We start from the raw sequence: 23,829 nt of genomic DNA, 5'->3' as shown, positions 1-23,829 counted from the left end.
TGTGAGCACTGAAACACATGAGTTTTCTCCTGTATTGTTATTTATTAACTACTCTATTTCCCATATGGACAACTGCAAACCTGCTTTTGCCCCACCCTGCATACGCTGTTATAAAAGCAAGGGAAGGCGGAACCGCTCAAGGGAGTGAGGCGCAGGAGGGGCTGGAGATTAGGCTTTACTGAGGGCATTTCCTTCTTTTACAGACTTTGTTTGGAGCCATATAAATATTCCCCATACTTAGACCATTAATTTAAAAAAATCTACAAATTGAAAATAACATGAAACAAACCAATGTGTGTATCTAGTTGATGGCAGAACTACACAAAGAAGAGCTATTTCAAGGGACTTTGAAACAGTAATCTGACTGTACCTCTTCTGTAGAATATATATATCTGAAAAGCAAAAAGAACTAGAAAAAGCTGAAAATTATTTTCAGTAACCATACTGTTGGCGACAGTTGTGTTAGTTTAGTTATTCTGAGATGGATGCTGTGTAATGTAAAATAAAACAAATGAGCACTTGTGACAGTCTCAGTCTGTCGTTGCTGGTATTGCAGGGACCACATTTCTGTTAGAGAAGAAAGGTGATAAAGACATAAGGAAGACGACACTAAGTAAAAGCACTGTGGTCCTGACTTTGTATTGGAAGCACCAGTATTAATTCATAAGTTTTCCTACCTCTGGCTATTGAAGATTTCTACAGATAAATACTAACACTAACCCCCCAAAGCAATAAAACACCCTAGTGCTGCTCAGAGGAGCTCCCTAAAATAATTTCTCAATAAAAAGAACCAGGACTTTTTGGAGCAATTACAGGCTCTAAGTTTGGGACAAGAAGTGTACAAAGCTGGGGCCTAGATATTTTTACTGATGGTAAGGAAGCTATCTAAGTTACTAGGGTCTTGATAGAAAGGCCCAGGAGCCAAGCTGAATGGGATCTCACTCCCAGTGGCCAAAATTGGGACAATTTAGACATTGTTAAAAGTAACTACAATGGGTTGAAACATCACATATGTATAAATCCCAGTGATTTCAAAATAAGACCAAAACAGATGAAGTAAGTGGTCACCACTGGGAGAGGCAAGCGAACCAGCTCATTATATTAAAAACTTTACAAATAAAGGGAAAGCATCAAGTGTTTATCTTGCCTTTCCTATAGACTGTACCACTGGTTAACCAAACAGTTCATGAGAAGTTCCTCCTTAAAAAATATCCCAGCTATTAAATAAGGAATGATAGAATACCATCATTTTAAAATCCCAATAAATTAATGATGCAGGCACTGATCAGTCAAGGCTGCTAACATCACAAAAAGAAAGGCAACCAGACATTATGTGCCTCTTACAGGAAGAACACAATACCACCTAAGCTGCTCAAGTGTATAGAACCAGTTACCACTTCTAGAAAATACAGTCAAACCTCGATATAATAGACTAATCTGAACCAGGGGGTGTCTGTTAAAGCTGAAAGTCCGTTAGATAATAAAGTAGGTTTTACGAATGCGTACGTTAAAAAATTGATAAATCAGTTAGTTCACCTCTTTTTATTTATGTAGACATGTCTGTGTAATTAAAACTATGTATGAAAAGTTTAATTTCACAAAAAGGTTTTCTATATGTATGACTGTAATTTTAAATTTATACCAAATAGGTCTAGTAAATGCATGCATTCACCAGTCACTGAGAGTAAACAAATGCACACGGGTGGGGTGTGGCTTAGTGCACCCTGGAACAACTGCTGCAGAAGTCCCACCACCACAACAGAACCAATCACCACACGAGAACACGTATTGCGGTGAGATCACATGCTAATCATTCACTGAACACTGTTTATGAGCCCTGACTCTTAGATTTAAATATGTAAACTACAGTTGTAGATATGTAATATTTACTCATGTCAGCAAAATTACTACGGCGCTTTTTCCCAACATATGGCCTATTCGCTAAAATTTGTTAAAAATAACACTGAATAACAACAACAAAATAACCTGTTAATTTAATTATAAGCAAATCTTGGTTAAAAGCAATTTAAAATTAACAGGGTGTTAATCTTCACATATGACATATGGACCAGAAATTCCGTCCGTTAAATGTGAAGTCTGTTAAATCGAGTGTGCAAAATTGAGGGCTTGGTGAACAGAGAAAACAACCTTGGGACTGCAGTCAGCAAAATCTAGACTGTGAGAAACTACGTAGCACAAACAACCTGGTTTGCTCATCAAATAAATTGCAAGAAACAAGAAAAAAAAGATGTTTGAGGAAGCTAAAGATTAAAAGATTTAGGAGACATAAACCAATCAAAATGTGTGAACCACATCTGAATCCTGACTTTATATACAATGTAAAGACAAAATCAAAACTCATTATGTATCATATGACCCAGCACAATAGCCAAAAGGAAGAAACAAACCACAGGTCCACTGATGGATGAAAGGATAAACAAAATGTTGTCTATACACACAATGAAGTACTTTTTTAGCTTTACAAGAATGGATATTCTGACACATGCTAAAACACGGATAAACCTTGAGGATATTAAGCTAAGTGAAATAAGCCAATTACAAAATGACAACACTTGTATGATTCTACTTATATGAGGTATTTAGAGTAGTCAACTTCATAAAAACAAAGTTAAATGGTGGTTACCAAGGGCTGGGAGGAGAGGAATAAAGAGTTGTTGTTTAAGGGGCAGAGTTTTAGTTTTGCAAGATGAAAAAGTTCTAGAGATTGGTTACAAAACAGTGTGAATATACTTAACACTACTGAATTGTATACTTAAAAACTGTTAAGATGGTAAGTTTTATGTTGTGTATTTTACCACAATTAAAAATAAAAAATCCATTATGTGTGAATACAGACACAAAAAACCTCTAGAAAATACTAGCAAATCAAATGAAGCAACATATTAAAAAGAATTATCTTTTAATCTCCAAATAAGATTTATCCCAGAAATGCAAGGTTAGTTTAATATCCAAAAATCAATCAATGTAATATACATTAACAGAATAAAAGACAAAAATCACATGATCATCTCAACAGGCACAGAAAAGGCATCTGACAAAATTGAATACCTTTTCATGATGAAAACACTCAACAGACTTCTAATATAGAGAGAAACTTCATCAACTTGATAAAGAGCATTTATGAAAAACCCACGGCTAACTTGATACTCAGTGGTGAGAAATGAAAAGCTGTCCTTCTAAGGTCAAAAAACAAGACAAGGATATCAATTTCACCACTTTATTTAACATTGTACTGGAGGCATTTAGGAAAGGAAAAAAAAAAAATGAGGAAAAAAATAAGGAAAAAGAACAGGACGGCATCTTAATTGGGAAAGGAGTAAAATATCTCTACTTGCAGATGACATGATCTTGTATCTAGAGAATCCTAAGGAATCCACCCTCACACACAAAAAACTATTCGAGTTAATAAACGACTTCAGCAAGGTTGCAGAATACATGATCAATATACAAAATCAATTTTATTTCTATACCCAAGAAATGAATAGCCCTAAAATAAGAAAACAATTCCACTTACAAAACCACCAAAAAGACTACAATGCATAAGAATAAATTTAACTAAACAAGTGCAAGACTTACACACTAAAAACTACAAAACATCATTGAAAGAAATTTAAGACGACATTTATATGGACAGACATTTTGTGTTCATGATTTGGAAGATGGAAAATCATTAAGATGGCAACATTCCCCAAAATGAACTACAGATATAAAGTAATCCCTATCTTACTTTTTTTTTGCAGAAAGGATAAACTAATTTCTGAAGTTCATGTGGAACTGCAACTGCAAGGGACCCAGAATGGCCAAAACAGTCTTGAACAAAAAGAAGAGAGTTGGGATATTCACATCCTGACTTCTAATTTTATTACAAAGCTACAGTTATCAAGACAGTGCGGTACTAACATAAGAACATAGATATGATGCCTGGCCAGCACAGCTCAGTGGCTGAGCATTGACCTATGATCCAGGAGGTCTTGGTTCAATTCCTGGTCAGGGAACATGCCTGTGGTCACAAGCCCAATCCCCAGTAGGAACGTGCAGGAGGCAGCCGATCAATGACTTTCTCATCACTGATGTTTCTATCTCTCCTTCCCTCTCCCTTCCTCTCTCTGAAATCAATAAAGATATATATATATATAAAAGAGAGAGAGAATACAGGTATGAGTCAACAAAACAGAGTTGCAAGTCCAGAAATAAACCCTTACAGTATGGTCATCTGATTTTCGACAAGGGACCCAGAGAATTATTGGGAAAAGAATAATCTTTTCAACAAATGGGGGTGGGACAACTGGATATGCACATACAGAAGAATAAAACTAGAATCTACCTCAAACCATATGCAAAAATGACCTCAAAATGGATTAGATACCTGTATGTCAGGGCTAAGCTACAAAACTCTTGGAAGAAAAAAAGGAATAAATCTTTGTGACTCTCAGTTAGATTTCTTAGGTGACACCAAACACATATGTGATTTAAAAACAACTGGCATTTATCAAAATTAAAAACCTTTGTGCTTCAAATGACAAGAAAGTGAAAAATAGCATGGAAAAAAAACCCTGCAAACCACAGATCTGCAAGAGACTTGTATTCAGAAAATATAAAGAACTCTTACAACTCATCGACAAAATGACAAAAAAATAAGTTGAAAAAAGGGTAAAATATTTTAACAGAGTTCTCCAAAGAAGATATACAAATAAATGGCCAATAAGCACATAAAAAGATGCATGATATCATTAGTTATCAGGGAAATGCAAATCAAAAGCACAGTGAGATAACCACTTCATATTCAGTAAAATGGCTAAAAAAATTACAGATAATAACAAGTGTTGCTGATATGGGGAAAAAACGGGATGGTAATCCACTGCCAGTGGAGCTACAAAATAGTGTAGCTGCTTTGGAAACAGTCTGGCAGTTCCTCAAAAGTTTAAACAATTACCATATGACCCAGCAATTCCATTTCTGGGTATATACCAAAGGGAAATGAAAACACGTTGACACAAAAACATATACAAAAAGTTTATAGCACCATTATTTATAACAGCCAAAAAGTGGAACAATCCAAATGTCTATCAACAGATGATGAATGGATAAATGAAATGTATATCCATAAAATGGTATATTATTCAGCCAAAAACAGGAATAAAGTACTAACAAAGGCCAGAGACTAGATAAGCCTTTAAATATTATGATAATTAAAAGAAGCAAATTACAAAAGACCAAATTGTATGATTTCATTCATAAAAGGTCCAGAATAGGTAAACCTACACAGACAAAGTAGATGAGTGGTTGCCTAGAGCTGGGTTGAGGGAGACTGGAAAAGGTATGAAGGAAAATAGGTATAAAGTTTCTTTTAGGGTGATGAAAACATTCTAAAATTAGATAAAATGAGGGTTGCAAAACTCTGTTATATACTAAAAACCACTGAACTGTATACACATTAAAAGGGTAAATTTTATGGTATGTGAACTACATTTCAATAAAGCTGTTTTAAAATTTTAAAACCATGGATTATATGAGACAACTGAAAGTTTGAATACTGGTTATTTGGTATTAATAAGGAATTGCTTGTTAATTATACTTAGATGTGATAATGGTATTGTGATTTTGTTTAGAAGGAGAAATACTCATCTTTTAGAGATACATACTAAAATATTTAGACAAAATTGTATATCTAAGGTTTGCTTCAAAGATGGAGAGTAGGTGGCTGTATAGATGAAACAATATGGCAAATGTTGTTGGGTCTGAGTACTCAACATAGTGTTCATTACACTGTCTACTTTTATGTATGTTTGAAATTTTCTATAGTTTAAAGCTAAAAATAAAGGGCACTTACTAGGCCGTATTGGTCAATTCACTCCAGTAACCTTAATGCTACCAACAATGCTAAAATTTCACTATGGCTTATTATAAAAAGTTATCTTGACATAAAACTTCATGATTCCTCTTGTGACGGTGGAAATTATTCAGAGTCGGTGTAGAATTTCTATGACTTTTGTTGTTGCAATTAAAGTTCTTATGTAAAGGATAAAGGCATTTCACCATAGCTGTGCCACTGAAAGCAGGTCTATCAGGAGTCTCCAGTTCAGGGACACTATCGTTCTCAGCATTCCACTTGACTAAGTAATACAGGCAAATTCCTCTATGCCTGTTTAAACACTCAAGAATTAACATGCTAGAGTGGTGTTGACAAACATTTTCTGTAAAAGACCAGATAGTAAATATTTTAGGTTTTCCAGACCATGTGGTGTCTGCTGCAACTTCTCAACTCTGCTATTACAGTGTCAAAGTAGCCATAAATAACATATAAACAAATGAACATGGCTGTATTCCAATAAAACTCTATTTAAAAAAACAAAAGGCAGGCCAGATTTGACTCACAGGCAGTATCTGAGAAACCCCTGTGTTAGGGGTTATTAGTTCCTGGAAGAATATTAAAAAGCTATAAATATGGTTTGGAATATACATTGATAACAAAAATCATCATGTTGAGAATACGCAGGGATACATGAAGTACGGTACTTACGGGTGTTTGGATCATCATGGCTCGTTGATCTCTCATTGTTCTTACAATGTCTAGTGGATAAACTGGTTGATTGCATTCAATGAGACACATGGCTGTTTCCATAGTAATAAGAACCCCAGTTCTTCCAATCCCAGCACTAAAAAAGACAAATATGGGGCAAGGTGTTAATGATACTATTCCATTAAACTTCTGTGGATATTGTGCAGAAAACTAAAGTTCTGATCATAATACAGAAGAACAATTTGATTTTAATGTTTAATATTATAAAAGTAGCAGGGCAACTAAAAATATTTTGAAAATTGATAAAAATTTCACACAATAAAGATGAAAATGGTTTATGTCTACCCCTCCCCCATTGTTAGTTGTTTAAAGTTCTATTTTAAAAAAATTACATTTCAGTTTTTAAAATATGAACAAGATATAGAAGTTTATTGGAGCAACAACACTTTAAAATGAAAAATAATAGAGGAGGGGATCCAAGAAGCTACACCTACCTTCTCCAAACTGGAAGTACAACTAAAATACAGAGCTATCAACCTGAATAACCAACTGAAGACTAGCTGAAGAGAAGTCTTATTTACAGAAGAATTTACAGAAGAAGCCATATCCAGACTGGTAGGAAGTGCAGAGATACAAAGAAGGCTGGACCTGCTCCTATGGGTGGTGGCTGAGCTTCTGGAGGGATAGCTCAGCTGTGGGGGTGCTTCCCCTGAGAAGCATGGGATCTCAAGCCCAAGCTGGGCTCCCCAGCCCAGACCACCAGAGCCTGAAAGAAGCACTCACATAACATCTGACTATGAAAAGCAGGAAGAGACTTTTGTCTGCCAGGGAGAAATGGGAGTCCGATAGGAACTCAGACACTCTCTTAAAGGGTGAATACACAACATTCTGTTTGCAGCTACTCATCCTCGGCTCTGGTGGAAGAAGGGCGGAGCAGATTCAAGTTGTGTGAGGAGAGACTGGGGATTGTGGCTATGGGGAGAGAGCTGAGGGGACAACTGCCTGGACCCTCTCTGCTGTCACTCTACTGCACCACAGATGCCCTCCTTCTTGGGTGGAGCACGCCCCTCTGCGCAGCATCAGCCTGGGGAAAGGAACTGTCTCATTCTCTGGTCTCCCTGTTGACCCACCCTGCAGAGCTTCTGCCTTGCTAAGGATACAGCAGCTTGGGTTGGGGTATAGAGGTCTAGCAGACTCAAGGGGTGTTAGTGACTGAGTTGGGTGGCTTAGGGGAGCCATTCCCTCCACTTGCTTATGGTCCTGACTGATACCTCCCCCTCATAGTAGATCCTCTAGCCCTACTCTCCAAGCTCCTAGAAGCCTCACTCTCTTGACTCTGGGTGGCTCAACCCTGCTATCAGGGCAGAATCCAGGACAGTCTGAGTGGTGTGGCTCTGAGGGAGAAGCCATCCCCCCCCAACTTCACCAAAACCAAACCAGCACCTAACCCTCTCTTGACTCCCAGGGGCCCCTCCCTGCTGAGATCAGGCTCCTGGCAGAATCTGAAACAGACAGAGTTGCATGGCTCTGGGACAGGAGAAAATTTCCCCCCGACATGCCTGACTGGTGCAGAGCCTTCCCTTTACAAAGCCAAATCTTGGTCTGTTCAGGCCTGATGAACTCTGCTGGCCTCACCCTGATGACTCCAAGACCCTGCCCCACAACAAAGGTTTGCGAGCACCCAGTAGGTGGCAGCTAGGTTTGGTATACCCTGGGATATTTGCTGAATACCCTCAGATTCAGCACTGGTACCAATATTGAACCCATATATCTCTGGCCTGTATAGCTCACTTGGCTGGAGTGTCATCCCATGCACTGGAAGGTTGCCCGCTTGATTCCCAGAAGGGCACATACCTAGGTAGCAGGTTTGATTCCTAGTTGGGGTGGGTATGGGAGGTAACTGACTAATGTTTCCCTCTCTGTCTCTCTCTCCCTCTCCTTCGTTCCCTCCCTCGCTAAAATAATTTTTAAAAAAAGCAACATGGGACGTTGTTTAAAAAAAAAAAAAAAAGATTGAACCCGTATAGATCTGGAGAACACCTCTCACCCCTACCTGGTGACTGACTTAGAACCTACTGCACAAACTCAAGTACTGCCAGAGGCTCTTTCAGTGACTGAGCCTAACAGTCAGCCGGCAAGAGGAGGTAGGCAGAGGCGGATCTCAGGGTTTTCTAGGGACTTTTGCTGACCTGCCCCCGGGTTCAGTGTAGATAAAAGTGGGCCCTGGCGTGCAGTCTGATCCTTCCGTGCACACCCAGGCCCTGCAGAGGCAGCCACACCAACTGTGGATCGCTTTTAGCTCCAAACAGGTCGCCCAAGCCAGGCATAGGCAGCTTCTGACACTAACCTGCACCAGAGCCCCTCACAAGGGGCCCCTTAAAAAGCACATTCAGTGGTCAGCTTTGGACAAGGAGGAGGAGGAAGAAGAAGAAGAAGGAAGAAGAAGGAAAAAAAACAAGGAGGAGGAAGAAGGAAGGAGAAGAAAAAAGAGGAACACAGTTATAAAGAATAAAATGGCAATAAATACATACTTATCAATAATCACTTTAAATGTAAATGGCTTAAATGTGCCAATCAAAAGGCATATGGCAGCTAAATGGATAAGGAAACAAGACCCGTATATACGCTGTCTACAAGGACCCACCTCAGAATGAAACGTACCTTTGGACTAAAAGTAAAGGGATGGAAAAAAGGTATTTTATGCAAATGGAAATGAAAAAATAAGCTGTATCTGACAAAATAAACTTTAAAGCAAAGGCCATAATAAGAGACAAAGAAGGACATTACATAATGATAAAGTGATAACCCAACAAGAGGATATAATACTTATAAACATTTATGTACCCAACAAAGAGTGCATAAATACATAAAGCAAACCTTGATGGATATAAAGAGGGAGACTGACAGTAATACAGTCATAGTACAGGATGTTAAGACCCCATTGACATCAATGAATAAATCTTCTTGATAGAAAATCAAAAAGGAAATAACGGCCTTAAATGACACACTACATCAGCTAGAAATTGAAGCAATAATCAAATAACTTCCAACAAATAGAATTCCTGTGGATTGGATGGCTTCACAGAATTCTACCAAACATTCAATGAGAAATTAACACCTATCCTCCTCAAACTATTCCAAAAAATTCAAGAGGAGAGAAGACTTCCAAGCTCATTTCACAAGGAAGCATTGCTCATAGTACTGGAAGTTCTAGCCACAGCAATCAGACAAGAAGAAGAAATAAAAGGCATCCAAATGGGAAAGGAAGAAGTAAAACTGCCATTGTTTGCAGATGACATGATACTGTACATAGGGAATCTTAAAGATTTCACACACCCACACCCACACCCACACCCACCTGGAACTAGTAAATGAATTCAATAAAGTAGCAGGATACAAAATAAATATCCAGAAATCAGTTGCATTTCTACACACCAATAATGAACTATCAGAAAGGGAAACTAAGGAAATAATCCCATTCATAATTGCATCAAAGAAAATAAACTACCTTGGAATAAATTTAACCATGGAGGTAAGAGACCTGTACTTGGGAAATTATAAGACACTGAAGATACAAGTAAGTGGCAGCATACACCATATTCATGGATAGGAAGAATTAACATAATTAAAATGTCCATACCCAAAGCAATCTGTAGACTCAATGCAATTCCTATCAAGATACCAACGGTGTATTTCACAGAACTAGAATAAATATTCCCAAAATTTATATAGAACCACAAGGGACCTTGCACAGTCACAGCAATCTTGAAAAAGAAGAACAAAGTTAGAGGAATCACCCTATCTGATATAAAACTATACTACACGGCCATAGTAATCAAAAGAGCATGGTAGTGGCATAAAAACAGACATATAGACCAATGGAACAGAATAAAGAGCCCAGAGATAAACCCAAACCTTTATGCAAATAATATTTGACAAAGGAGGCAAGAGCATACCATGGAGTAGATAGTCTATTCAAGAGTGGTGTTGGGAATATAGTACAGACGCATGCCAAAAAATGAAACTAGACCACCAACTTACACCATACACAAGAACACACTTAAAATGGATTAAAGACTTAAATGTTAAGAGTCAAAATCATAAAAATCCTAGGAGAAAACATAGGCAGTAAAATCTTTGACATTTCTTGTAGCAGTCTTTTTTCTGATATATCTTCTCGGGCAAGGGAGACAAAAGAAAAAATAAACAAATGGGACATCAAACTAAAAAATGTTTGTGCAGAAAAGGAAACCATCACCAAAATGAAAACTCAACCCACTGAATGGGAGAACATATTCAACAATGATGCATGTGATAAGGGGTTAATATCCAACATTTATAAAGAGCTTATAAAACTCAACACTTCCCCGGCTGGTGTGGCTCAGTTGTTGAGCACTGAGCTGTGAACCCAAGACAAGAGGTCACCAGTTCGATTCTCGGTCAGGGCACATGCCCGGGTTGCAGGCTTGATTCCCAGGGTGAGGGGCGTGCAGGAGGGAGTCAATTGATGCTGATATTTCTCTCTCATCAAGGTTTCTCTCTCTCTATTCCTTTCCCTTCCTCCTCTAAAATCAATAAAAACATATTTAAAAAACAAACAAGCAAACAAGCAAAAAAACCCCCTCGACACTAAAAAACCAAACAATTCAATTAAAAAATGGGCAAAGTACTTGAATAGATTCTTTTCCAAAGAGGACATACAGACAGCCAAAAGATATATGAAAAGATATTCAAAGTTACTAATCATCAGAGAGATGCAAATTAAAACCACAATGAGATATCATATCACCTCACACCTGTTATAATGGCTATCATCAATAAATCAACAAACAACAAGTGTTGGTAAGAATGTGGAGAAAAGGGAACCCTATTACACTGTTGCTGAGAACGTAGCTTGGTAGAGCCACTGTGGAAAGCAGTATGAAATTACCTCAAAAAATAAAAATGGAACTGCCTTATGCCCCACAGATTCCACTTCTTGTAGTTTATCCAAAGAGACCCAAAACACAAATTCAAAGGAATATATTCACCCCTATGTTCATTGAAGTGTTATTTATAATAGCCAAGATTTGGAAGCAGCCCAAATGCCCATCAATAGATGAGTGGATGAAAAAGCTGTGGTACATTTATACAATGGAGTATTACTCAGCCATAAAAAATAGTGAAATCTTACAGTTTACAACAGCATGGATGAACCTGGAGAGTATTATGCTAAGTGAAATATGCCAGTCAGAGAAAGACAAATACCATATGACTTCACTTATATGTAGAATATAACAACAAAATAGAAACAGACTCATAGCTGTCAGAGGGGAAGGGGTAGGAGGGCTGGGTGAAAAAATGTGAAGGGATTAAGCAAAGAAACCCAAAACCAAAACAAAATAAAAAAGAACCTCATAGACAGAAAACAGTATGGTCATTACCAGAGGTAATGGGGAAGGTAGAAGAGGGTAAAGGGGGGATAAATGGTGATAGAAAGAGATATGATTTGGGGTAGTGAACACATGACATAATATACAGATAATGTATTATAGAATTGTACATCTTAAACCTGTAAATTTTATTAGCCAAATTAACTAATAAATTCAATTAAAAAAATAGAATTACAGTAATCTATCATTAACAAATACACAGAAGATAGTATTTTACACACTTAAATATATCAGTCTTAAAGACAAATTTTTGATTAAACTTTACCATACAGATGATCAAGAACAATTTTTTAAAGTATCTCTGTGAACATGGATATGAGATATTTGGAATATGAAATGGCCAAGTGTGTTCACCATCCCTGCCATTTTGCCTCTCAAATATTTGGTCCTATAATCTGTTTTTGATTTGAAAGTGTGTTTTTAAAAAGTACTCAGAAGTTTAAAGATAAAGAGATACTTCAATACATCCTCTGAATAAATCACTTAGTAAGAGAGGTGGCTAGAATAGAGAGAAAATAATTTGTCTCAATCTCCTGGATGGTGGCATTGAAGGCTGGAGTCACTGTACTTGGCCCTTTAAGGGCAGAGGAGGGCATGAGTCTGAAAGGGAGGGTAGCTTACTATTACTCACCTGGAGCTCCTGAAAATGGCTTATCGTGGATGGTACTGGGTAGGGCCATTCCAAGAGATGAGAAGTACTCACCAAATGTGCTGAGAGGGGCAAGGAGTACCTTGCTGAGAGGGGGAAATTTAAATCTAATGTGTACATTATTATATTTCATCAAGTCTAAGATATCATCAATTGTAAAACAACAAATCCCAATTTCAGAGATATTAAACTGTGAAAACGGCAAGTTTCTAACATCAGTGCAATAGAGTATTATTTTTACTTCTTATGATAAACTTTCTGACAATAATACTGAAACATAACCTTTGCCTTCTACCTTCAAAGGATGGCTTTGAGTTCTAATTATAGTGAAAATCACAACTTAAGGACAAAATAAAACACATACTATACTCCCTTTAAAAAATGTCAGCTAGTCCATCATAAAAGAAAATAGAATACCTGCAATGAACAACAACAGGTTCTTCCTTGCCGGCCCTCTTATTTCGTATGTGACAAACAAAATCCAGAAAATCACTGGAATCATCAGGGACACCATGGTCAGGCCAGGCTATGTACTGGATCTGAGTGAGTTGACGACTCTCATTTTTCTAAGTGTAAATGAAAAAGTATGCACCTTGATTTAGGAATTATCTTTAAAATATAAATAAATATTCATGTCATTTTAATTTTAGAAGGAAAGCAAAAGAAACTACTCCCAGTACCTCTCCCCAAAGTAATCTATATACTCAATAAAACCCAAAATTTCAACAAAAAAGAAACCATTTTATAGAAACAGTTGTATCCATTTAAGTACTGGCCATTTGGACCATTACTCTTCTTATAACTCAATTTCTATATTTGTAAAGAATGTTTTCAGATGATAAGTAAACAGGCAAAAACAATTCTAGAAAAACATTTAAAGAAAACTGAACAACTACTGGGTGAACAAATATGGTAAAGTGTGAACAAAGTTGACTAATCCTAAAAAATAAGTGAAATCATGGAAATCAGGAAAATAAAATTTCAAAATAAATGTAGAATAAAAACTGAAGATCATGCCCAGCCGGGCGTGGCTCAGCGGTTGAGCATCGACCTAGGATCCAGGCAAACGGGGTTCGATTCCCGGTCAGGGCACATGCCCGGGTTGCGGGCTGCAGCCGATCAATGACTCTCTCATCATTGATGTTTCTATCTCTCTCTCCCTTTCCTTTCCTCTCTGAAATCAACAAAGATATATTTAAAAAGAACACACAACTGAAGATCATAAAAACACAAAGTAGAATCAGGACTTAATTCTTTTTTGGGAGCCAGGAGTTGGTAGAAAAGAGAAAAAGACTTTGGATTTATTCATCTCCACTCTGTCCTTAAGGCATTTAACATTTCAGAGCCTTGCTTTCTTCAGTTGCAAATGAAACAACATCTATACCTCAAAGGGACAGTCTTCCGTTGAAAGGATCCTATGAGAGAACATGCAAATCTCCCAATTAGCTGTCTGAAATCTTATGCTCAATCATCAGTAGCTATAGCCATTCAACAATATGAAATCTGGTTATTGTCATTTACATTAAAGGGCATTTCCTGAAAAGACCATGAAAATAAAGGGTAATTAAGAAAGGGACGGATAAAAGAGTTCCTGAAGATTACTCAGTATAATGTAATAATGAATTTTTCAGAATACTGTAACTGTAAAGTGAACTGAAGGCATCTAATGTAGACTACCTTTGATTATTACCAACAAAAGAATTTAATGGTACCAATAACCTACAAGGATGGGCCATGTAAAATCATATTTTAATTAGTTTTGGGACAGTGTTTGTCCCTTCATCCACATATGTATGTATTTATATGACAGCAAGTTTATTTTCTCAGTTATATTGGGGTCACACTTTGGAAACTAATTTGTGTCAGCATAGCTTTGAGGTATTCATGGTTTGCAAAGAAAACTAAACAACTATTGGGTGAACAAATATGGTAAAGTGTGAACAAAGTTGACTAATCCTAAAAAATAAGTGAAATCATGGAAATCAGGAAAATAAAATTTCAAAATAAATGTAGAATAAAAACTGAAGATCATGCCCAGTGGCAAAGAAAAGCCACTATAGTGTATAAAACTGCTGTGGATAATCTATAGGTGGCGTACATCGAAGAGACCATGTTGAAGATATAACTGTTACTCTATGTAACTATTTACAGCCTGTCATATCTACTTGAGAAAATGAAGAAATATCTCTTTTTTCCCCCATGTTTTCATTGATTTATAGGAGAGGAAGGGAGAAGGATAGAGAGACAGAAACATCAATGAGAGAGAATTGATCAGCTGCCTCCTGCACGCCCCCTACTGGGATCGAGCCCGCAACCAGGGCATGTGCTCTGACCGGGAATCAAACTAGTGACCTCTTGGTTCATAGGTCGATGCTCAACCACTGAGCCACACCAGATGAGCATGAAGCAACATCTTATTGGCCTGCCTTGTTATGTTAGACCATGAGCTACATAGTATATAACCCTAAATACTAAATTCATTCTGATGGAATCTCTAGCCCATAAGGTTTTGGAACTATTCAATTTTTAATTTCTTTTAACTTTAGCTTTATTCAATGCCAGATTCCTTTAATATAAATCAGCACAACTTCTAGCTCCTTCCTTTTTGGTCAGTAAGGCTCTATCTTGCTGGGCTCCTTTAATGAGGGTAGTGGTGATGGGATTCTCATTTCCAAAGGGATAGCCCTGGGGCTTCACAGTTTGTGCTATTTGCTCTTCTCTAGCAATTGCTTCTTTCTTACAGCCCCCTTCAAGACCAAAGGTGGGTGGGCAGGGGAGTACCTAGTTGCAGGCAATAAAAGTGGGGTACATTATTTCTAGCAGACTGACATGACTGACAGCATGCCATCCTCCACACACATCTTCCAAGTGGGTTATTGAGCCATCATTTATTAATCAGTTTCCATCTCTGGGTCTGGATTTGGAAGCCGAGGACAGTGACTCAGGTGGCAGTAAGAACAATTAGAAAGCTATATTCTATCTGCTGTGGGAGGGTCCTGCCTATGATCTTTCCCCTTACTACTGAGGAGACTGAAATTTCTCTTCTCTACTCTTTTAAAACAGGGGAATAATTTGATAACTTACAATTAATTGTTCTTTCCATTTCCATATACTTTACTGATATTACTTACTAGAAAAAAATCTTTACAACCAAAAACTCTATGTATTTGAGTTTTTATGACTATGCATAGTTTTAAGACTAATAAGTATTTATTTACTAGATTCTTTTTTCACTGACTACTCATATTTAACTATAGAAATTGGAAATACAGTTATTATAGAAAGAAAATACACTTAATGAGATTCCCAATCATCCCAACAAAGCAAATAGTTCAATAATTTAAAATAATATTTTTTAGTAACCAGAACTCAGATTAAAAACATTTTCAGCTTTCAAAGTCTTCACCTTGAACGTAATAATTCTAATAAGTAGATGGATATCTTGCTTTCCTACCTCTTGGTTAAAGAGTGTCATCTTCCTGAAGATATATGCAGTATTTCCTTCTTCTGAGTGGCAGGTGACTTGGTAGCATCCATAGGATGAACTTCCTGTGGGTTCTGGCCAATACTGGTGACACTTCACCTAAAATCAATATATATATATAAAAATTAAAAATTATAATATTTTAACATAACTTTCAAACTTAAGAGAAAAGTTATAAGAAAAATTTAATAAACTCTCATACACACTTCACCTAGATCTGTCAACTATTAACATTTCTCCTTTGTCATTTTTTTCTCTTTGTAATAATATGGATATATTTTGAGACTGCAAATATCCTGTATACAACAAGCTTTCATTCAATGTTTTACCATGTGTGATGAATTCTTGCCTGAGTCAATTACTGCTATGAGGATGGCAAAATCGTGCACTAATTTTCATATTTTTAGATTTAAATTAACAACAAGAAAAGAATCTTCAACTAAAATGCCAAATACAATCCATTTATTTTCACAACTGGAATTTTAAAAGACAGCTTTACTGACATGTAATTCACAGACCATACAATTCATCCATATAAGTACATAATTCAGCTTCCAGTCAAGATGGCAGGGTAAGTAAATGCTGTGCTCACCTCCTCCCACAACCACATCAAAATTATAGCTAAACTGCAGAACAACATCATTCAGAACTGCCTGAAGCCTAGCTCAACAAAAGTCCTACAACTAAGGATATAAAGAAGCCATGTCTGATCTCTAGAAGGGGCAAAGACACAAAATGGGCTGGTCCCACACCCACGTGTAACAGTAAAAAATCAGGAGGAATATTGGGGCTGTGGAGGGGCCCCCTGAGGAGCAAAATGTCCCAGCGCCAGACCAGTGTTTCAGTACCAGGAAGAGAAGTCCCTATAATTCTGCCTGTGAAAACCAGTGAGGACTGTGGTTAAGACAGAGGGCTGCTGGAGTTCAAGGTGTTCTTCTTTCCCTCCCCCTTTTAAAATATATCTTTATTGATTTCAGAGAGAAGAAGGGAGAGGGAGAGAGAGAACTGAAACATCAATGATGAGAGAGTCATCATTGATCAGCTGCCTCCTGCACACCCCCGACTGGGGATTGAGCCCACAACCCAGGCATATGCCCTGACCAGGAACTGAACCACGATCTCCTGGATCCTAGGTTGATGCTCAACTGCTGAGCCATGCCTGGCAGGGCTTTTTTTAAAAATTTATTTTTTAATTTAATTTTTTTCCATCACCACCAGGCATTGCTCTTGAGCCATATCTGAGACTCCATCAACCTGGCTAACACTATTTGCCCACCTTGGTGACTCCCAGAGACTGCCCACCCAACTTGTCGGCCCACCCAATCCCTTTCCAGTGGCTTTTTCATACAAAAGACTTGCCTTGGCTCATGCTGTGGACTTTCCCCAAAACTCTCAAACAAGCAGCATCTGGCCTTAGTATACCCCATACCTCTTACTAAGTGGCCCCAGGCCTGACACTAGCAGCAGCCTGCAGTGTTTAGCAGCTTGGCCTGTCCACACCCAGGACAAGTAGTAGCCACCTTCAGATCACTTTGTGCTCAGGCATGGTGACCCTAGGCAGGGCCCAGGTGGCAGCTGACCTTGGCCTGCACCTGGCAGGAGGTCCTAGAGCCAGTGCACCCGGTGAACAGCTTCAGAACACACCAAAGCATCACCCAACCACCTCCACAAGTGACACACTCTATGGGTGGGCTCAGCAGGCACCAGAGCCCTGCTGAAAAGTCCTGCTCTGTGGGGTCGGCCCCTACCACAGCTGATTCTCCAAGGTGGCCATAGCCAGTTCTTGCAGTCAATCAGCCTGAGGGTAAAACCCTCCCACTGAGGTGCCAACAGCAATCAAGGATCAATGACAACAGGAGGGTGTACCCAGCCCATGGGGAAGGGGGGAACCTGGAATGCCCAGCTCAGGTGATCATGAAGACTGTGCTACTGGGCCCTACTGGACACCTACTATGTAAGGCCAATCTACCAAGCCCAGGAGATGTAGTAGCAGCTCTAGTTAATATACAGATACAAATACAGGGAGGCAGCCAAAATGAGGAGAAAAAGAAACATGTCCCAAATGAAAGAACTGAACAAACTCCAGAAAAAGAATTAAACAAAGTGGAGACTAACAACCTGTTGGATGTAGAGTTCAACACACTGGTCATAACAATGCTCAATGAACTTAGAAGAAGAGTAGATGAACTTAGTGAGAACTTCAACAAAGAAGATAGGACCAGTCAGAAATGAAGAATAACTAAAATAAGGAATAAAATATGGGGCATCCTGGAAGGTAGCTCAGTAGGTTAGAGTGTCATTCTGATATGCCAAGGTTGATCCCCAGTCAAGTCACATAAAAAAATCAACCAATGAATGCATAAGTAAGTGGAACATCAAATCGATGTTAAAAAGAATACATTACAGGGAATCAACAGTAGAGTATAGTGAAGCAGATCAAATCAGTGATTTGGCAGATATAGAAGCAGAAAACACCCAATTAGAACAGAAAGAAAAAAAGTCAAAAAAAAAACATATGAAGACAGTATAAGCAGCTTCTGGGACAACTTCGAGTGTACCAACATTCACATCATGGGGCTGCCGGAGGAGAAGAGACAGAGATATTTTTTAAAAAATAACTTATTTGAAAAAAATGACAGAAAACTTCCCTAACCCGATGAAGGAAGCAGACATACAAGTCCGGGAAACACAGAGTTACAAACAAGATGAAGCCAAAGAGACCTCCACCAAGATATAGCATTAAAATGCCAAAGGTTGCCCTGGCCAGTGTGGCTCAGTTGGCTGGAGTGTGGTCCTGTACAAAAGGTTGCTCGTTTGATCCCCGGTCAGGGTGCACTGCAGGAGGCAACCAATCGATGTTTCTCTCACGAATTGAGGTTTCTCTCACACATTGATGCCTCTCTCTCTCTCCCTCCCTCCCTCCCTCAGATCAACTGAAAAAAAAAAAAAGAAAAGCCAAAGGTTAAAGACAAAGAGAGAATCTTAGCAGCAGCAACAGAAAAGCAGTCACCTACAGGGGAGCTCCCATAAGACTGCCAGCTGATTTCTCAACAGAAACTTTGAAGACCAGAAGGATTGGCAAGAAATATTCAAAATAATTAAAAAAAAAGGACCTAAAACCAAGATTACTTAGCAGAGCTATCATTTAGAATTGAAGGACAGATAAAAGAGCTTCCCAGATAAGAAAAAGCTGAAGAAATTCACTACTGCCAAACCAGTATTAAGAGAAATGTTAAAGGGTCTTCTTCAGAAGAAGGGGGGGAAAAAAGGTAAAAAATATGAATAAAAAATGGCAATAAATACATTTATCTATCAACAATTACTTTATATGCAAATGGGCGTAATGCCTCAATCAAAAGATATATGGTGGCTGAATGGATAACAATACATGACCCTTACATGTGCTGTCTACAAAAGATTCACTTCAGATCGAAAGACACACACAGACTGAAAATAAAAGGATAGAAAAAGTCATTTCATGGGGGGAAAAAAAAAAAGCTGGGATAGCAATATTTATACCAGATAAAATATACTTTAAAACAAAGGCTATAACAAGAGACAGTGAAGGACCCAGCAATTTCACTTCTGGGTATTTATCTGAAGAAACTTAAAACACTAAACTGAAAAGACATTTATGTCCATATGTTCATTGCAACATTATTTACAATAGCCAAGATATGGAAGCAACCTAGATGCTCATCAATAGATGAACGAGTAAAGAAGAAGTGGTACAAATATACAATGAATTATGATTCGGCCATAAAAAAGAATGAAACTTTGCCACCTGCAACAACATGTTTGGACCTAGAGGATCTTTGCTGAGTGAAATAAGTCAGACAGAGAAAGACAAATGCCAGAAGACTGAACTTATATGTGGACACTAAAAACCAAAATAAAGAAACAATCAGAACAGAAACAGACTCACAGATACAGAGAACATTTTGATGGTTGGCAAATGGGAGAGGGGCTGGGGGAATGAGTGAAAAAGTGAAGGGATTAAGTACAAGTTGTTAGTTACAGAATAGTCATAGCAATGTAAAGTACAACATAGGAATATAGTCAATAATATTGTAATAACTATGCATGGTGTCAGATGGATAACAGATTTATTGGGTTGATCATTCATAAATTATATAAAATGTCTAATCAGTGGGTTATACACCTGCAACTATAATACTGTATGTACATCAACTGTAATTGAAAAATAAAAACATTTTTAAAAAGTACACAATTTATTTTTAGTATACTCACAGAGCTGTGCAACCACCACCACAATCACTTTTAGAACATTTTCATCACTCCCAAAAGAAATCCCATATCCATTAGTAATCACTGTGCATTCATTCCTCTATCCCACTCCCCTTACCCCACTCTAGACTTGGACAAGCAGTAATCTACTTTCTGTCCTCAATGGGCTTAAAGGTTATAAAAAAAGATTATAGTATATACAATGTACTTTGAAGAAGGCCCAAGCAATGTGTAAGATTCAAGTATGACTTACTCTGCCACGTTCAACTTGTGTGGTCAACATTACAACCATGGAGGAACCTTGTTCCCAAGTCATCTGCCAAAAATCTGCACAAGTGTGTGGTAATGGCCCTTGACAAGCAATGTACTGATTTATAATGCTAGAAGAAGGAATTTCCATCTTAAAAGAAAAAGACACAAAAATAAAATCTTTTATATTAGTACTTTTTACTATAATCAAACATATGAAAATCATCCACTAAGTAATAACTGAACACAACTAATCTCAATAAACTGAAAAGTTAGTACAACAAATCTTTAAAAAAAAAGGGCTTGCTTTGAGGGGGGAGGGGGAGGGGGGAAGGAGGGGGCGAGAAACATCGATTGGTTGACTTGCATATGTGCTTCACCAGGGGATTGAATCTGCAACCTGGGTATATGCCCTGACGGGGAATCAAACCGGCAATTGTTCGGTGCACAGGATGATGCTCAGTCAACTAAGCCACACCAGCTGGTCAGTACAAATCTTTATCAACAATTTTTTATTTTATCTGTACAAGAAATTTTTTGGCAATGGCCAATAGTTATACATCTTTATCTTCCAATTAGCAGAAACAGAAAATCACATATTTTCCAAAGCACTGTTATGGTTTCAAGAGACGTTTTACTGAGAACCCAGTTTCAGAGGCAGGGTCTTGGTCTCTAAACACTTACTGGTAAAATCTGTGAGGAGCAAAAACTGCCATTTTAGTTTAAATTTTACATAATATATAACATAAAAGAAAACTATTTTAAGTTCATTATTATTTTCAGAGGGAGGTAAGATCATATTTGGGTAAGGTGAGTCATCATCCTACTATGTTTTTCAAGATTCAATGTAAAAAAAGAAAAGGTGGCATGTGCACGTGGCGATGGAAGACCACCACAGGGTGAACAGAGAAAGACGCTTCCCTTCCACTCCAGCCTCCAGTTTATGTCCAGAGGGGCAATCCTTTTTTCTAGTTGCTAATATATCCCTTCAGAGATATTCAATGTACAACACACAAATGAACATGCAAAACTATTTTCCTTTTTTTCTGTAACATAAGTGTCAGCATATAATGTTGATCTGCATTTCGCTTCTTTTTTTCCACTTTATCTTTGAGATCATGTCAGATTAGTAATTAGAATATTCTTTTTAGTGGCTCTACTGTATAAATATACCATACTTTATTTAACAGATATTTAAGTTACTTCTAATCTATTTGCTACCATAAACAAAGCTACACTGAATACTTTTGCAAACCTAAAATTTTTGTGCACACTAAGAAACCTATTTGTATGGGCAACAGGAAGAAATGACAAGGCTTGATCAAAGTGTATGTGCATTTAGAATTTTTCAGATAGTGCCAAAATGCTCTCCAAAAAGGTTGTACCTATTTATATTTTTACCAATAATGTGTGAGAAATGCCTGTTTCCTGATAATGTCCTTAATACACCCATAATCCACGATCCACAATTCTGAAATCCCCAGTGCTGTAAAGTGTAACTCTATCTTTTTCTTTCGGTACACTTGACCTCACTTGGTCTCATTTGACAGCAATATCTGAGTTGAACTCATCTAAGACTCTCAGTGGAAATATCCACAGTTGGTTGTTGAATATTAATATACTGATTACAGCCTGCTAGGGGTGCTACCTATGTAATATACGGCATATATACTTAATAACCTTAAAAAACTAAAAAAATTCTAAATTCCAAAGCATATTTGATCTCAAGTTTTCAGATAAAGGATATAGACTTATATATAGTATTATCAAACTTTCTGATATTTCAATCTAATAAGTGAAAAATAATTCTCTGCCATTTTGCTTTGCGCTTTTCTTGGTGTAAATTTAATTTGAGTGTATTATTTATTTAATTATTTATTTTTCTAAGTGTTATAATGGTATTGTGGTTTGGCTAAAAAATAAAAATAAAAAAGTTCCTCAGAGATATATATAAAAATAGTCAATCGTCATTATTCACAGATTCTGTATTTGTAAGTTTGTTTACTTGCTAAAATTTAATTGTAATCCCAAAGTGCTTCCAGAGCTTTCATGGTGATTTAGACATGTCCAAAGAGGTAAAATATTTGAGCCACCCAAAGTGTACATTTCCAGCTCATGTTGAGTAAGATGTTGCTGTTCTGCCTTCTTGTTTTTCTGCTCTCAGACTGTAAACAACTGTCCTTTTTGCAGTCTATTTAGTGCCATGTTTTTAAAATTTTGTGCTTGTTGTTAGTGATTTCACTGTTTAAAACAGGCCCCAAGGGTAGTGCTGAAGTGTAAGGAGGCCATGATATGCCTTATGGAGAACACACGTTAGATAAGCTTCCTTCAGGCATGAATTACAGTGCTGTTGGCTGTGAGTTCAATGTTAATTAATCAACAATGGGTATTAAATAAGGTATCTTTAAACAGAAACAAGATTCTGTATTTATTGATCGGCTGACAAAAATGTTGCAACTAGAGGCTCATGGAAACCTAACCCTATATTTTCCGTTGGAGCAAGAATTCAGTATTCGCTAATTCAGGGTTAATGAAGACTTTATAGACTATCACAAATAACAAGAATTGACTGTATTTACAAAAAGTGATATATTTGAGCTTTAAAAAAATAATGTAGGGGTTAGTTTAGATGGAATAAGACTGGCCATTTGCTGCTAGTTCTTGAAGCTGGGTAACAGGTTTGTGGTGGTGTTGGGGAGAGGGGGCTCTGCAAACTATTCTACTTTTGTATAGAACTGAAAATGCCATAAAACTTTTTTTAAGTCATTTGCATAAACCTTTCCCATGAACTGTCTTTACATATCCTTCATTATATTCATTGCATTGTATCTTCTTACTCGTTTATAGAGCTCTTCATATATTGAAGAAATAAGCCCTTTGTAGTATTTTAAAAATTCAGTTTATCATTTTAGCACGTTTTAAAGCACCTCCAAATTAAAGTTTTTATATTGCCAAATTCATCAATCTTTTCTTTATAGCTTAGACATGTACCTAAGCTTAGAAAAACCTTCCCCTTCCTGAGATTTTTAAACAATTCTCACATATTTCCTCCAAGTACTTTCATGTCCATTTCTTACATTTATATTTTGATATAGCTAAAATGTATGCTGACCTCAACGGTGTGTAGGTAAAGTGTTTATAGATAAATGATATGATGTGTGGATTTGTTTCAAAACAATGTGGAGGTGTGGGGACAGAGTAGGGGAATAGGTGAAAAAAAGTTGGC

At 37.4% G+C, this 23,829-nt stretch overlaps 1 protein-coding gene across 5 annotated transcripts in view; it reads right to left on the bottom strand.

Moving 5' to 3' along the window:
• PTPN4 (protein tyrosine phosphatase non-receptor type 4) overlaps positions 1 to 23,829 on the bottom strand; it is a 183,245-nt gene that overhangs the window by 11,489 nt on the left and 147,927 nt on the right. For 4 of the 5 annotated variants that reach the window (XM_081141862.1, XM_081141859.1, XM_081141860.1 and 1 more), the window contains 4 exons: positions 20,608 to 20,754; positions 16,077 to 16,205; positions 13,040 to 13,188; positions 6,542 to 6,677 (listed from right to left, as the gene is read on the bottom strand). In XM_081141862.1, coding sequence (XP_080997988.1) covers positions 6,542 to 6,677; positions 13,040 to 13,188; positions 16,077 to 16,205; positions 20,608 to 20,754 — 561 coding nt within the window. Of the gene's footprint in view, positions 1 to 6,095; positions 6,216 to 6,541; positions 6,678 to 13,039; positions 13,189 to 16,076; positions 16,206 to 20,607; positions 20,755 to 23,829 lie in introns of those variants that run through there. The other variant, XM_081141861.1, reaches the window with a different exon arrangement.

Source organism: Miniopterus schreibersii, assembly GCF_964146895.1.
Source record: "Miniopterus schreibersii genome assembly, chromosome: 7".
Taxonomy (NCBI): Eukaryota; Metazoa; Chordata; class Mammalia; order Chiroptera; family Miniopteridae; genus Miniopterus; species Miniopterus schreibersii.
The sequence above is the reverse complement of the archived record's forward strand: the minus strand, read 5'-3'. Positions and strand labels throughout refer to the sequence as shown.